Raw genomic sequence first — 17,102 nt, forward strand, 5'->3', positions numbered from 1 at the left:
TGTTTCTATGTGTGTTATTTTATTAGACCAGCACAGTAAAGTACCTGTGTTTTAACATTTACCCACTAACTGGAAACTCGTTTTCTGTTTGTTTTTCTCCATAGTCAATGTAAGCATAAAATGTAATCACTTACAGGTTAATGCAATGTGTTAAGTTGAGCTATTTTGTGGTGTGGTGCCACTGGTTCATTTTTCCCCCATTTTGTAAGGGGCTGGTTCCCTGCGCGCGCACTCTCGGTTCTCTAATTGGTGCGCGCGCTCTTGTGCAAAGGTGGATGCTCGGCTGGTCGCTGCTGCGCAGCTCAGAGGAAACTTGTGCTGTTGAAACTTTGGAAACATCGTTAAATGTCTTTCACATAGCTAAATATATTTAAAGTATATGCTGCTCACGAACTGTCCCAATGTCTGACGAGGGAGAGGAAAGCGACAGCGGCGAGAGAGGGCATCTCTCAGAGTCTCCCTCCCCGCCTCTGTCCGTTTGTCTTCCCCGAGGATCTCCTTCCTCTCCGCGGCCCCTCGACCTCTTCTCCTCCGCTTCCCCGCTGCTGGGGGACACAGATCCGCCCTACCTCGCCTCTCCGGAGTGTCTTCACCCGTCTCCAGAGAAGCGGGAACCCGGGGAGTCCCCACACCTCACACCGCCAAAGTTCCACCTGAGCACCGGGGACGCCGGCTCTCCGTTTCGTTCGCGGCAAAATGTGCGGATAGATGCGGTGTACGACAGCTACGATGACCCGTTTCCCAAGTGGAGAGGACGAGGAGCGGCGAACGCGGAGCGCTTTCAGCACCGCGGACAGAGACTCCAGCGGGCTCCGGAGCTCTCGGACCACGGGAACCACTACTCTGTTGAGCACATCGACACCGAGTTCAACTCCGAAACCAGGCAAACGTGAGTCATCCCATAACCTTCACCCACAACTTTTATTCATGTATTCTGAAACATGATAAATAAGTAAAGTGGCCGGTTTCGTGGCCTTGTGTAAAGTCCATGTCATTATTTCTAAACTCTGCAGTTGTCTGTTATTTGCAAAGAGGCGGCTGAGCTTTAGCTTAGAAATGGCAAAGCTGTTCTGAGTTGAGAGAATTTAATCAACAGCAACTAATCCACCTGGAATGTCAACAAGTAGAGGTCAGGGAGAGTAGAGTCAAGCAGCCAGGATATACACTGGGCCAGCTGCATTCACCTGTCTGAGCAGCTATGGACCAATGATTGACACTCAGCTGTGCTTTACAGGTCCTTCATGGATTACATCAAGGGAACTGTAATGCACAGTCGATTAGTATTACTGGAAGACCATATATTTAGCCAAACACATGTTTAAACTTTCTTTTGCTGTTTTTAATTTAATTTTTAACTTATCTGGTGCTGAAATATGATATTTTTCTCCGTCCCTCCGCATTCTGTTGAGGCTAAGTGTGTGTGGCTGGTGTGGTTAGACAGTAATGTGTCCCCTGTGAATGCATATATATACAGGATGCATATACAAAGAAGCGAGGGGTGTGTGAGTTTAAATGAATTAGTGTGTCATCTGAGCTTTTCCACTACAGCTCTTATCTTGTCCTTGAGTTGAGAGAATGCATCTTGATTGGTTCCGGTGCATGAATGCATAAGCAGCTGTCAACAGGGATTGTGTGTGTATGTGTGTGTCGTGTGTTAGTCTGAGTAAGAGAGAGACACCAGGGTAAGACTATGTGACACTGAGCTGAAGCAGACTACAGAAATCGGCTTGCACAGTACATCCCCAACAACATCTTACTCATCACACACACATACAGTAAAAACCCTGATTGGCAACCTCTTGGCTATTTTTGCAAAATGTAGTAAGGTGTATAATTTCACTCAATTTTCCTATACGTTTAACTGCTTGACTGTGAGATAAGTGCTCACAGGACCATTTGGTGGCTGCAGTCCATTGCATCCATGCAGGAGGCCACCACAAAGGGGACATAGCTGGTGACAAAGAATGGATATGTGGCACTGCCAGCTTTGCTATGACAGATTTTGAGAATGGCAGGCCTCAGTGTTGGTCTTTGATCTTTCTGCCCCTTTGATACACCAGTGTTCAACTTAAAAGCCTTGCATGGAAAAGAAGCATGTATGCTCTCACTGATGCCTGACAAGGCTAAATGTTGGACACCTTGGTGTGTGTGTGTGTGTGTGTGTGTGTGTGCGTGTGTGTGTGTGAGGTAAGAGAGGGAGAACATGCCTGTTTCTCATTACCAGTGAAAAATGGTAAGCAGCTCACCTTTGATCTCAAAAATTGGCAATTTACTGCTTGAAAGAGTGTATGTGTGTGTGTGTGTGTGTGTGTGTGTGTGTGTGTGTGTGTGTGTGTGTGTGTGTGTGTTTGATAAAGAGAGGAGAGGAAGAGAGAGAGTGTGTGTAACTGCTCATGTCTGTGCACTGATAAAGTACTAACTCATTAGTGGGTTCTGTAAATATTCCTGCTGAGTCAAACTTCTTTTTCACTCATTATCCTCAAAATCTGGTTTCAAGCCTGTTTCATCTTCTTTCCCTCTTCTGTAGTTTTCTGGTAAATTACCTTACCTATTTTATTGCTTAAACTGAATATAATTACCTTAGCGGTCCAGCCTTGTGAAGTTAAGATGTATAAAAGAGGATATTTTAATCAATTCAAACCGGTAAATAACAGAATAGCCTACATTTAGATAATACAAATGTCATTGTATGCAGAAGCTGTACTATACATGTGTGTCTACATTTCATTTTTACTTCAGTGCTTTTCAAGTAAACCTCCCACCATAACCAATATGTGTTGATTTCCACTTTCTGTGTGTTCATTATTGTCATTAACTGACTGTCAAGAAAACTATGTTTCTATATGGGTTTACTTCTCTCAATGCTTTTCATTCATTTGAGTGTAACATTTCTTACATTGGTACTCACAGTGTCTTCCTGGCTTCATATCTCAACAACTGATGACAAACATTTCTGATTGTCAGCTAAAATGTGGACATTAATTTTGATAGTTGTTTATTGGCCCTTAACTCTAAAGTTTCAGAAACCAGAACTCTTTAAAGGTACCTAAACACACAAAAAAAAATGTAACTCAAAGTAGAGCCAGCTGATTATTTTTCTTTGACGGGTTACCTACTTCACCAAGGAGCTTACTTTGCATTAATAATTCCTGCCAATAAAATATAAAATGCAGTATCATTGGTGTGAAAGAATAAAAATATTATATTATATTATATTATATTTCTGCAGTATAGTTGTGATATAGTTGGAATCACCAGTAGCAGTGGTGCAAGATAGTTTCTCCTTTTTTGACAGTTAGTTGTTAATTGGAGGAGCTGCTTGCTTGGACAGGGGCTCTGAGTGATCTGCAGCAGCCTTTGACTTCAATGTGGCCTCCAAATGAAAGCTGTGTAACAGCTGAATCGGTGCAGTGTGTGGTTCAGGGATTAAAAACTGTTAACATATCATAATATTGCAGTCCATTAATGCTAAATCAAATGAAATGTGAAATGGTTGCCAACACTGTAGATCCCACTACACTACTATCAAGACCCATTTACTAAGACCCAATGCAACTTTCAGCGATTTTCAGTTTATTGGTGTTATTCTCCTGTTAGTAAGGTTGAATTCACACTCCATTTACACAAGCTGACTAAATGCTACCTGCTTAATGTGAAATGGTCGAGAATGTAAGTAAACAAGAGAGGCCAGTCAAACATCTAGCAAGCTTTATAAACCATGATATGTTTTCCCAGGCGTTTGTGAACCAAAGCAGGGACTAAAAAGGTGGGTCAATATTGGACTTACATTCAACAGGGAGGCAGGAAGATGACTGTAGTGGGATGGGATTGAGTATATGTGTATTTTGTAATAAATGGTAGTGGAAGCTCTTCTAGCATGACATCATGTTCTTCTACACCCATGTGGGAAATAATGTCTGGTGGTCTTGGTTGCAACAATGATAAAGTCCTTTCGTCTTAAGAACACTACATGATGCATGAGTACAGTCACACAGGTATATTAGCAGACATACATATACACAACTCCTTCTTCAATCACTCCTTTTTCTACTTGTTCATCTGTTTGTCTCTCTGTTCTCTTGCTTTCTCCCCACACACACACACTTGCTCTCTATCAATCCATCTCCATTGTGTCTGCCTCCTCCTATCTTTGTGATTGTAATTCCACACAGAAATGATGCAGGGAAATTCTATTTCAGATCAGAATCACAAACAGTCAGAGATGGATGGAGAGGGAGATAGAGAGGGATGGAAAATGGCGATTCATTACCTGACTATAAGGTTATCTAAATGGGCTGGCAGCCAGACTGTCCCCTCATTTATGAGGAATCCTCCCAATGCTTATAAATATCTGTGAGAGTGTGTGCATGTGTATGTGTAGGCACTGGTTTGGGGGAGATAAATAGATACCTAGAGCATAATGCATAATAATGAATCAGCAACACAAACTGTAGCCTTAACAAGAAAATGCCATATTATTATTATAAGCTCCATGAAAGCAGATTGGTATCGTTTACATCACTTTTACAGATGATATACATTGTGTCCACATTCTGTAGTGATGGTGCTGGCATCTATTCATGGGTTACCTTACTGTATCTCCACATTTGTATTCTTGTGTGTGTGTTCATTTGTGAGATAGCAATTGTGTGAAAGGGAGAGAGCGAGAGAGAGAAAGGGAAATTTTGCCATCTATTGATTGGCAGCCCAAGGCATACACAGCTGATTGTGTAAATCGAAAATCAAGAGCTGCAGACCTTTTATACCCCTTAAACACACTGACAAATACACACCCCCTCTGTCTCTCTCACACACATTCACCCACTCCCCCATACACACACACAGAGAGACACACACACACTTACACTCTCCCACAGTGATTTGCCTTGGTGAGCTCTCTCTTAATCTTCTCAGTTCCACATCCTTTGACTCCCACAGGGAATGTTTTCACCATGAGCAGGTTTCCATTTTCACCTTTTCCTTCAATGTCCAGCATTATGTCCATACACACACACACACACACACACATACAAATGCACACACACATACAAATGCACACACAAAGTAAGGGGAATTACAAATAACCTTACATGTTTTTTTTATTTTGGTGCAAGGTGCTTATTGTGAAACTGGAGTCCTATTCATTTATAAGGTCATTGCACCAATTCATAGAACACAGTCTCTCTACTCAAGTTAGCAAGTAGGTGTGATTCATTTTAGTCCACTCAATAAGAATTGTTGAGTGTGAATGAGTGACATATTAGTGTTTTATAAATTAAATGTCAAGTCTAAATTGGTTATTTCACCCAACTAAACTGTTGGGTTTAGGTAACTGAGTAACATTTTTTCACCAGCTCCACTACTAAATTCCCATTCACTTTTCATCTCAAAGCTTACCCATATCCACAATCTCTTCTTCTTCCCCTTTCTCCCTCTCTTTTTTTCCAGCTTTGGGGAAGGAACATCAAGGCTTTTTTCACACTGTGGGTCAGAGTGTCAGGCTGCGCAGCAGAAGCAGTCATTGTGACAGATCTTTGTGTTTGTAAAAATACAATAGGAGTACAGAAGTGCCAATAAAATGTGTTTTGCAGTGATGGGGGTTCTGTGCAAGGTACATCTAGTTATATCTGACAAGTCAATGAAAAACGATTTTTTTTTTTTACCGACTCTGTCCTGCTGGGATGTGACGGAGTAACACTGGAAATGGTGCTCTGTTTAGGAAGAAAAACAAGTGAAGACATACTGAATAGGAGATACATGTTAATTCCTGTGTGCGTGCATGTGTTTATAGATGACTTCTTGCCAAAGAACTTCTTTGGATGACTACTGACTCATATTGTGAATGTGTCATGCCAGAACAATTAAGATGACAGCTTCATCTCTCTCTCTTGCCAATCAAAGCTGTTAACCTGAGATGGCCCCGCAATGAGCTTTGACCCTGGTAGCCGTTCATTGATCTGGTTGGAGACAGATATATCACAGATGTCTTGGTGGCACTTTCTCTGGGGTCAGAGGAGAAGTCTGTGTTAAGCACTGCTGATTGTGTTTGACCAGTCCCTGTTCACGGGGGACATCCACAAGGGGAAGCAGTAATGACTTTGTTTGCCTTCTTACACCATAGTCAGTTTGATGTAACTAATGATGCTATCATTTCCTCCCTCCTCCATCACTTACTCTCTTGCTCTCCACTTTTCTTTGCCTCACCGTCCATCACTTCATCCCTCCTTCACTGTCTTCTCTCTTCTATACTGTCTCCAGGGTGGAAGCCATGCATCGCCGGCACACCACACTTAGAGAGAAGGGGCGTCGCCAGGCAGTGCGTGGCCCAGCCTACATGTTCAATGAACGTGGCTCCCCCCTCACTGCAGAGGAGGAGCGGTTTTTGGATGCTGCTGAATATGGAAACATTCCTGTGGTCCGCAAAATGCTGGAGGAGTCCAAAACCCTTAACTTCAATTGTGTTGACTACATGGGCCAGAATGCTTTGCAACTTGCAGTGGGCAACGAGCACCTAGAAGTGACCGAGCTGCTTCTAAAAAAGGATGGTTTGGCTAGGATCGGCGATGGTCTGCTTTTGGCTATATCCAAGGGTTACGTTCGAATAGTTGAAGCCATTCTCGGCCACCCTGCTTTTGGCGGAGGTCTCCGGCTGACTTTGAGCCCTTTGGAGCAAGAGATGCGCGATGACGACTTTTACGCTTATGACGAGGACGGAACACGTTTTTCGCACGACGTAACGCCCGTCATCCTGGCTGCTCATTGCCAGGAGTATGAGATCGTCCACATCCTTTTGACAAAGGGGGCCCGCATAGAAAGGCCACATGACTACTTCTGTAAGTGTTCAGAGTGCATGGAGAAACAGAAGATAGACTCGTTCAGTCACTCTCGCTCCAGGATGAATGCATATAAGGGCCTGGCCAGTGCAGCTTACCTGTCACTCAGCAGTGAAGACCCTGTGCTGACTGCCCTGGAGCTCAGCAATGAACTGGCAAGACTGGCCAACATTGAGACAGAGTTTAAAGTAAGATGGTTTCTTTGTTTTTCTCAAAATGTTTGCCTATTTGCACATATTTACATTCAAAATGATAAAACAGGTATACTGTAAATCTAAATAAGCATAATTTATCATTATAAGTATGATTACAGTCCTTGCATTTTAACATTCCCTGGCATTTTTTCTTTATTTTTTTAGGAGTTTATGCAGAATAGGGAAATAGTGCTGAATGAAAATTTTTAGATTTATCTCTGCCAATGATTCGACTTAGTCAGTAGGCATCTTGAATAGATTTCCCAGTGCAGTCCCAGCGTTTTATTACTTTTCTGAACTACCCATTACCAATGCAATGTCTCTCCTCAGCTTGTGGTTAAATAAGAATTGTAAACAGTTTCTTTGATGAAAAATATGAGAGTGTATGCACTAGTAGTGAGAAAAAAGATAGCATACTAAATACTGGAGTCACTAAAACGTTCCACGCTTCCTTAAGATAGAGTATGTGTATGTGTGTGTGTGTGTGTGTGTGTGTGTGTGTGTGTGTGCGTGCGTGTGTGTGTTGCTCATGTGTGTAATAGCTAATGATGTTGTTTGAAGTGGCTGGTCTTTACATCTTTGACTCATAGCAGTCTCGCACGCACACACCACCACACACTCTAAATATATTTTTTTACTAGGAATCAAACCTAGCTGGATGTGCTGGCATCAGTCCTGAAGCAGGCTGATTGACTTGGGCTGGATGCACAACATGCCTGCTTACTTACAGCGTGTGGCAGGTTTGGGCAAGCTTTCAAGTACCGGCTTGAGGTGGAGAGGGAGATGATTCCTGCTTACTGTGCCAGCTGATACACCCTGAATCAGTTGGCTTTGGATATTAAGGCCAGCACACTCACTGACAAATGAGACTCGCTGAGGAGAGGAACAGCCACTTTGTAGAAAATTATGAATTGACCAGTAGGGCTGGGCAATGTGGTTGGAATCATTATTATGAGCTATATTAATAAGGATAGCTCCTGTTATGATTATATATAACATATAATAGGGTGTATGCATGGTTTTGTATATGGTAATTGCAGGGTTCTCCAACCTTCAGTTTCCCTAACCTGTACATCACCATCTCTCTCTCCGTGTGTTTGCTGTTTCTTTAATTATATAATATCAAATAATATGCCAAAATGCGGAAAAATTAAACTGATATTAAATCATGCATTACAAGAGACAAAAACCCTGTTGAAATCTGAATTTCTGAAAGTCAAAAGACGACTATCTATTGAATAAACCCTTTTCATCGGTCAGCAAGGTGCAAGAAAACCAAGTTTGAACGATAACTCAACAACTGTACGAGTGTGCACTTCATTCAAGCTCTGCCTTTATCAGCAGTTTTAGAAAGCTACACCACCACCTTGTCTCCAGCAGTCCACACTGCTTTGTTTTTGATTCACTGTAGATGATCCACTTTTCTCATACAGATAACATGTGGACAATGTTAAGTGAGTCATATGCATCGTTTATTGTCCAGATTTTCTAGTCTGTTTTGTTTCATAATTTTCTTTAAGTTTCTCTTGAACTTTAAACATTTTCAAAAAAATTACCAGTATGTTTCACTTCAGAGTGGCTGACACTGGTTAGTTCTCTTTGATTACATACTGAATTCAATTTATTTTCAACATTAATGTAGAAAGCAGGATCATATGATTGAACCGATCAGATAACAAGGCTCATAACATTCCAATCTCTGTTTCTTTGCCTATTAGTCTCCCTTTGTCAGCCCATGTGTCACTGCATTTTTCCTATGCACTCTGTTCATTTTTGTCTGTCCTTATTCATCCATTCTTCAATATTTCTGCCCACCTTTGTGTTTGTCATTTAGCCTTTTTGCTTGTCATTCTGTTTCCCATCTCCAGACAAGTTAATGAGAAGGGCTCACCTGAGGGACCGGGGTTGTGTTGGAGCTCATCTGTCTCATTACCATCTCATTATCACCCTCCTGTCTCCTCTCTTTATTTGACTTTGTGTCCCCCCTCACTTCATCTTCTCATTATATTAAAATATCAAAAAATTTTAAGACAGTTTGCCAATAGCTCTAGACAGTCCTGTTTCATATTGGGAAATCAAACTTGGGGACAAAATTGAGGCATCAAGTCACTGAGAATAAATTAATTTATTATTAATTAGTTAATTACTCAATACTTTATGTCATTAATAACACCCAATCACTTTTAAAAGATTTCAAATGATATGAGACTTTAAATGTGTCAACACTAGCACATTTTTAAGTTTCTATAGCTACAATTGCATTCTAAAAATACAAATTATAACAAGTACACACACAGTATCATATCAATATCAAAACTGTCACCATGACAGTGCAATCTTTTCCGCTCTTCCCACAATATTGTTTAGCTTTAAACAAGCACTAAACACAGTCTGACATAATTAGTTTGACATCAGTTTTCTAAATACTGTGTGTGTGTGTGTGTGTAATACTACAACTAAGTTGCCATTATTGTCTTACTACTATAACCTGCGTTAATGGGTGAAAATGGCCTTAAGGCTCAGCAGATACAGCAGTCCATTATGTTTCTTGAGTAAATAAGTAAATTTGTGGTACATTTATGAGAAGGTGGTTCCTGACAGTGTCTTTAACACTGCTCTATAATAATCTGTCACTTGTGCTGTGGTTAATTTGCGTGCTGTATGAACTTTCAAGACTTGAGAGTTGACTGCTGAATGCCTATTTAATGAAGGAAGCTTCTAAGTTCATATTATCTTAATTATGCTAATTATTGCCTCTTGTTGTTGTTTTCTGATGTTCTGACAGCATAGTCTGTAAATGAAACATAATTCAGCAGCCAACACTCAACTTTCAGAAGTTGGAGATTTTCACAAGGACTTGAAGTACTGTGTGTTGACCTCCACATATAAGAATTAATTCTAGCATGAAGCACTGTGCCACAGTCACATGAGCAGCCTGGCTCTTGGTTTGGTTTAGAACTGATTGCCATTTGCTGTCCCCCAGAAGATAAACCCTAATGGTTTTCATGGTCCTGTTTATTGTTTTATCAATAATCACCAAGCTGTCAGAATTTCTGCTTGTGCAGCACTTTTATCATCAATAACTGCTCCCACTACTTTGAGATCAATACATAGCATACTGACATGCTAACAAAAGAAAAGGTTACATCTTACTATGCGAACAATGTTTAATGTACACATAACATCAGAATGTAAGGGGCTTTTTCTTCAAGAGTGCAATTTGAGAGCATGCCATATTGATCTCATGTTCAGATTTTGTAATGCTTTCCCTCAAACTGCTCTGTATTATCACATTTCATTATATTTCCCACACATAACAAACATTGTTTTGCACACATCAGTCGTTGTCTCTTCCAACATGGGGGAACAAAGGTGATTCCAAACATTCTGAGAAAGGCCTCTGTTCTCTCTGATACCAATATGGTCACAGATTTATTGTGCATCCCTAATACAAAGATTATGTGATATTACTAAAAAAATGTTTTCAGGAACAACTGAAGGCACAAATAATTTAGATTCAGTAAAAGAAAAAAGCCTACAGCATGCTGCCCCACATCCATACCAGTGTGCTATTATGAAAGACTGGATTGTTTGAGGTTGTATAGTATGTGGCTTCAAATCCTTTGCTTTGTGAACATTTAATAACCTTAATAAACATTGTTGCCGCTTTAGATCCGGTATCTCCAAAAAGCATAGTTAAAGAGGTCCTCCACCCTAAAATGTGTTTTTTGAGCTGTAAACTGAATTATATAGTTATACTGTGGTGAAACACATCAATGTTGTTGGTTAAAAATGGCTCAACACGCCCTCTACTGTTTTAAATCACATTTTACGTTTTAAGACAAATGCTGAGATAGCGTCAACCTCTTGTGGTAACTCTCCATCAGAACATCTGTATAAAAAGACAGTGTTAACGCCTCTAATCAGAGGAGGGCTACCCATCTCCCCCAGCCTCTGCTTTGAGTGGGAGTGTGTGAAACTGCTGTGCTTATTTGGTTTTTGCTAACCCTTTACTTTTCTATTCTGGTGCAGTAGTTCATACTTGTACTTTAGATTGCTGTAGAAACACCACCAGACTGCAATGTTTATCTTGATCTCACACACTGAAAGGCCCCCCACAGACACATATGGGAGAATTAGCCTCTCTGACCTGTTAGCTTTGCTACAACACAGGTACCACACAGAAACTTTTACAAACAACTTTCAGAGTGCTTCAAGTGACAGGAAAATCCCCAAACGGACTCTCTGTGTTGACACTATATGTAAGTCAATTAAACTTAATAAATGTGTAAGAAATTATAACAAACTCATAAGGCTTTTATTAATGTTCTTGAGCAGTATATTAACATTAACTAACAGTTTTGTATAGTGCTAATACATTATTGTGCTCACAATGTATTCTTTGATGAGAAGTCATTTAGCTTGCAAAAATGCATGAACTGGTACAAATTTAACAGCTAAAGCTTGTGATACAGCAATGGTTACAATAACTGTGAGAAACTTAATAAACTTAGCTTAGCTTAAACTAAACATGTGGTCACACAATTCTACACACAAACACAAAGGCAGATAAGAATTGAACTTACTTTGGTCTCATTCATACACACATGTAATCGAAAGGAGAGGAAAACACTCAGTAAACTGATGAATTCAGTCTTCTACAACTTACCACTGCTTTATTTGCTACATTGAGCTCAAGTTTTTCTCTGGCACTAATTTGTTTGCTAATTAACCACTGCCACGCAATGAGTGCGTGAAGAGGGCAGGATGTAGTGATACACAACAAATGATCAAGTCCGCTCTCATCATGCAGTCTCTCAGGAAATCTGTGCAAGTAACACTATATACAGCATATATGTGTAAGCAAGCATACGGTTTATGCATAAGAGCAAGCAGCTATTTCAGTGGAAGGGCAGGGTTTTAGAGGGAAAGCATTACAAACTCTGAACGTGAAATCAATTAGCCATGATTTCAAATTGCTGACTATGCTCTGGAATAAGGTTTATATACATGTACACGTTCAGTCAAGTGCAAGCAAACACCACTTTCTTACTGACACATATACGAAACCTGTCAATGCAGAGATGAGAGCGATGTTTATGTGGGGACTGCTAAAGGCATATGAGGACCTCCCTAACAGCCTAACATTTATCTTCAAACATCTTATTTTTCGAGACAGCCCATCAATTTCTCATAAGAGCCTCTGGACACACACAGACACACATACAGTACAGACACCCTCCACATAGCCTTCAGAGAGATATGGAGGAGGGTGTCATTTAATTTTTTAAATCACATTTTACTCTGTGCTTCTGTCATGCCAATTTTAGTTTAATTTGGTTTAATTTAAGACAAAGCCAAAGAGACAGTGAATAAAATAAAGTGATGGTGGTGAATGTCCACTAAAGTGTAGTAATAATAAATCTCTCTATCCCCTTCTTCACCCTCTATTCATCCCTTCGTCTCACATCTCCCTTCATGTTTGAGGCTTGGCACATGTCCCCCTCAGTTCACTCATCTGTGACCATTCTCACTTTGCTTCACACTGCTCTGTCTTCGTTTTCAATCTCACAACATTGTTCCCTTTATCTCAGCCCCCGAGGCACACACCACATACCTTGAGTTGTGATTGGATTTTCACATATACTGAATGTGTGTGTGTGTGTGTGTGTGTGTGTGTGTGTGTGTGTGTGTGTGTGTGTGTGTGTGTGTTCTTGATGTGTGTCTTATGATGCAAATATTGCTGATTAAGAAATGATTCTTGTATGTTCTATATCCTGAAGCCTTGCCATACCCTGAATGTAAGCAGACATGAGATTTTTTATTGATTTTCATCAGTCAGCAGCCTAAGGGTAAAATACTACATGTGTCGCCTTTTTCTTTATGTATCCCAAAGGGCCATTTTTTGCCCAACCTTATCAAACATGCTGTTCAGTTTAGTTTTTTTTTTTGCCTGATGGAGCTGGATTTTAAAATGTATTGCATATACAACAGCTGTTTGGTAATCAGGAGTGCAACAACCTTTGACTGCACAAAACTGATTAGACCATTTTGTATTCAAGACAGACACTGTACAAGTCGTACTAGAAAGAAACTCCCATACTAAAAGGGTCAAACGCTGAAGGAATACAAATTATGTTTGTGGTCAGTAGGTAAAAAAAACAGGTCACTCTATATATTTACTGTATAATACCTGTTTACAGCAAAAGGGTCTAATAAAGTGAAAGCATAACTGGTTATTTCCCACTGTGTTAAATTATAATAATTTTGCTGGGGAGACTTTTGATAAAGATAGGCATTATTACACATGTTGTGCACTAGAGCTTCCCACAAAAAGTCAATGATTTGAGTCGTCATTGAGTCCAAGACGACTCTTATTTTGTCATGAATCTCTTCATGACTTATCGTTTTTTTAAGCTGTGTAATTGTACAAAGAGAAATGCAGGAGCAACTTTAGAAACCAAGTCTGAAAATGACCACAAACCTAATTGTGATAGAAAAACAGAGGACAGCGCAACTCCAGTCTGTCAGCTAAACCACTTTAAAACCAGACAGTGGTCCCCTACCACTGTCCACTATGATGGACTTTTTGGCTGACAGTGCTACAGCATCCCAGCAGGAGAGACACTCCATAGTGCGCTGGGACTTCATAACTGAACTATAATCAAGACACACTTTCACTTTGACTGTGTGGAAATATGATGTCATATCACAGATGAGGAAGAAAGGCATTAAAATCTAAGACACATGTGAGGCTGATACAGGAGTTAGTATGGTGCTGAACTGAAATAAAAAGGGAACAAATAGTTTAATCTTTGCATTGTTGAAAAAAGAATTGTGGGGGTCACAAGACATAGGGGCAAAGGGTTGAATGGTGTGAACAAAAAGGAGTTTGACAGACCAGGCAGATGAAGCAGATGAAGTTATATTATACTACCATGACATTCTTTTTTGTTACCTCTTCCTTCTTCTTCTCAACTTTGAGGTTTTTTTCTCTTTTCCTCTTTTTGGTTTTTCTGGTTACGTTGCAGTATTTTGAATTGCATTAAAATATCAGGCCAGTGACAGCAGTGCAATGTTTTTTTGTCAAACTTACATCAATTTGCTTGGCTTTTATCATTTAGATAGATAATACAGGTATTTGCTTAAGACTTTATGTCAAATATACACCTTACTGATTTTTTTTTTTGTTGCAATGTCAAGCTGATTTATTTCAAAATGGAAAGGTCATGAACCAAATCACAGTATCACCCTTTCAATATTTTACACTCAAGCTTTAGTATAATTGCAATTGAGGATAAATGTTGGTTGACATTTTTTCAAGTTCAAGCAGTTGAGGACACAAAGGGGGCAGCTGAAGGCACATTTGATATTTGATGAATCTACCTTCTCATGTTGCTTACATTTGTACATTTGAAGAATATCTAAGTCAACTTCCTTTTCTCCCTCTATTATTCCCTCCTGTCCTTTCTTCCATCTTCCCTCTCTTCCTGTCTCTTCCCTCTCCACTCAATTATTCACCTCCACCCCTGACTCATGCAGAATGACTACCGCAAGCTGTCCATGCAGTGTAAGGACTTTGTGGTGGGTGTGTTGGACCTTTGTCGGAACACAGAGGAAGTTGAGGCCATACTAAATGGCGATGTTGACCAGTGCCCTCCAACCGCTTACAACCGACCCTGTCTCAGCCGTGTGAAACTGGCCATCAAGTATGAAGTCAAGAAGGTAGGATGACCAAAAAATAACTGCATAAGCAAAATGACCTTTTAGGATGTTCAGGGTTTATCTCAGTGTGGGTTTTCCTTTCCTAAACTTAACCATCCCCTAAAGGGGCTTCTCCAGCAATTTAATATTGCATTTCCATAAAGTGGGGAGACTTGCAAGAGCAACAACAATGAAAAGAAGAATCCTACATTCCCTTAAGACAACTTGATAAAATGTCTTGCAGGACACTCCCTGTCTGATAAATGCCCAAGCCTTTCAAATTCAGTGCTTCCAGAATGTAACACAGGCTTTCTGTTATAACTTTATTTGTATTTATTTGTCTTCAAGCTCAGGCAAGCCAAGATAACCTTGATGGTATCAATCATAGCTTATTTTTTCAGCTCCTCCAAAGCCAGCCACAGAATACATTATACAGCTCTTTTCACAAGCTGAGTAGTACTCCCCATGACAAGTATACCTTCAACCAGTTAAGAGGATAGAAGATTCTCATAGATTTTGAAAACTGTGTATTTTGTTGATTTGATATGAGGACTTGAAAGAACTACATATCTGCCCAGCAAGTCAAGATACATCATCTATACCAACTACTGTAGATGACAAATGAATAAAGAATCTCATCACATTACAAAATTCCTATCCGCATCTAGTTTTGTTTAGGATTATTTGGTTACTTGGGCTTATTATAATTCACAGATGTTCATAATTATAAATTGCATGTGTGTGAAGACATTTTTGAAATGTTGGTTTTAAATATTTCCTCAAAAGTAAATTAGATTCTTTAATAATAATATAATAATAATATGTCTTGAGGAGGATTAACATGGAAGAATACTGAGTGTTTTACATGTAACCTGACCAAGTAAATAAGCTGGTGTCTATGAGCCATTTTGTGCACAGTATGTTTGTGTGTTGTCTGTGGCCTCCAAGGGCCCTATATAAACAACAAACTGGCCTCTATGTCAGAGAGCTAATCCCTGCTGAACAGAGGTTTTCTACAAAATGTCAAACCAAATCCCTTTTCCCCATTTCCCCGTACCATACTCACACACACACACGTTCCGGTTTGTCCTTAATGTGCAACATGTTTTCTCTAATCGCGTATATACCAGTTGTGTGCATGTGTGCGTGTACATGGTGGTGTGTTCCTGTGTGTGTGTTCTGGGTAGTGCACAGCCTGTTTGAGCTGTGTTTTCATCCTGTACAAGAGAGCGTGACCAATGCTCAGAGAACTAATTACGCAGGAGGCAAGGAGGGAGGGGTACATTGCCATGGAAACCAGGTGGAGCATGACTGCATGTTTCTGGACGCAAGCAGGGTTCATGTCATGGGTCAGTGGGTTGATAAACTGGTCACCGGACCTCGCTGGGAAACTATATTAACTATGATTTAGTGTGCAGTGTTTATGGTTGTGTGTGGTTTTTCTCTGTGACTGCAGAAATGATTGAGTGCACATGCACATTGTGCGTATGTGTGTGTATCGATCGGCGGATGGGAGCAGAGGCTGTAAATTGTCAGCTCAGGTAAATGCTCCCTTAATGTAATGACCAATGCTGATTGGTGTAGGAGTGGGAATGATTGATTGAGGGAGAAAACAAAAAGAAAATAAAGGGAAGGCAGGTATGATCAGAGGTTACCTGTTGCTCAGATCTTAGATATGAACGACAAACTGTTTGATTGTTTCACTAGTTGACCTCCTACTGAGCATCGATTTCTTTGTTGTCCACATCCTTTCTCTAGCTGGAGCAAAAACATCCATCCTCTATTTCCTCACCAGACCAGTGGTTGCTTTCATTTATCACTTCCTTTCTTGGAGTAAAGTCATCAAGAGATGCTGAAATGCCAGACCAAGCCTTATCTAATAAAGCAAACATGCTTTAGTAATGAATGTAAACACTCAGTGCTTCTTATTTGCTGCTTGCTTTCTTTTGCATACTGTATGCTAAATGGATTCCCCAACTTGCTTGTTGACATTTTTTCATTCTAAATGAAGCCAAGTGGCAACCCTGAATACAAACGTGTTGTGAATAATATATTTTGATTGTTATGAATACACAATAGATGTGCTCTAAATAGAAAATCAGCCTGCACACTCAGCTACTTAGGAATACCTTGAATATTAATATAAAGAGGAGCACCAGAAGCCCTCTTCATGAATATAGTATATTTTTTAACCTTACTAATTTTTCTTCCTTTTCATTTCTCTTCCTGCCAGAGATATAGTGTCACAATGTTTGCTCAATATGCTGCTGCTGTAAAAACATCATAGACCCCTCAAGGGATCTTTAAAATAATCAGAACAAAATTCTTAATGTTATGAAAATAGGGTGAGAAAAGCAATTGCTTTACTGAA

At 40.0% G+C, this 17,102-nt stretch overlaps 1 protein-coding gene across 1 annotated transcript in view; it reads left to right on the forward strand.

Annotated features, from left to right (window-relative positions):
* The first annotated feature begins 259 nt into the window (after positions 1-259).
* The window catches only part of LOC127374230 (short transient receptor potential channel 7-like), a 48,120-nt gene continuing 31,277 nt past the window's right edge, over positions 260-17,102 (forward strand). Inside the window, exons 1-3 of the mRNA XM_051419378.1 lie at positions 260-889; positions 6,259-7,021; positions 14,570-14,752. Of these exons, the coding sequence (XP_051275338.1) occupies positions 402-889; positions 6,259-7,021; positions 14,570-14,752 (1,434 nt within the window). The 5' untranslated portion in view covers positions 260-401. The remainder of the gene's footprint in view (positions 890-6,258; positions 7,022-14,569; positions 14,753-17,102) is intronic.

The sequence above is a fragment of the Dicentrarchus labrax genome, unplaced genomic scaffold (genome assembly GCF_905237075.1).
Source record: "Dicentrarchus labrax unplaced genomic scaffold, dlabrax2021, whole genome shotgun sequence".
NCBI classification, from domain to species: Eukaryota; Metazoa; Chordata; class Actinopteri; family Moronidae; genus Dicentrarchus; species Dicentrarchus labrax.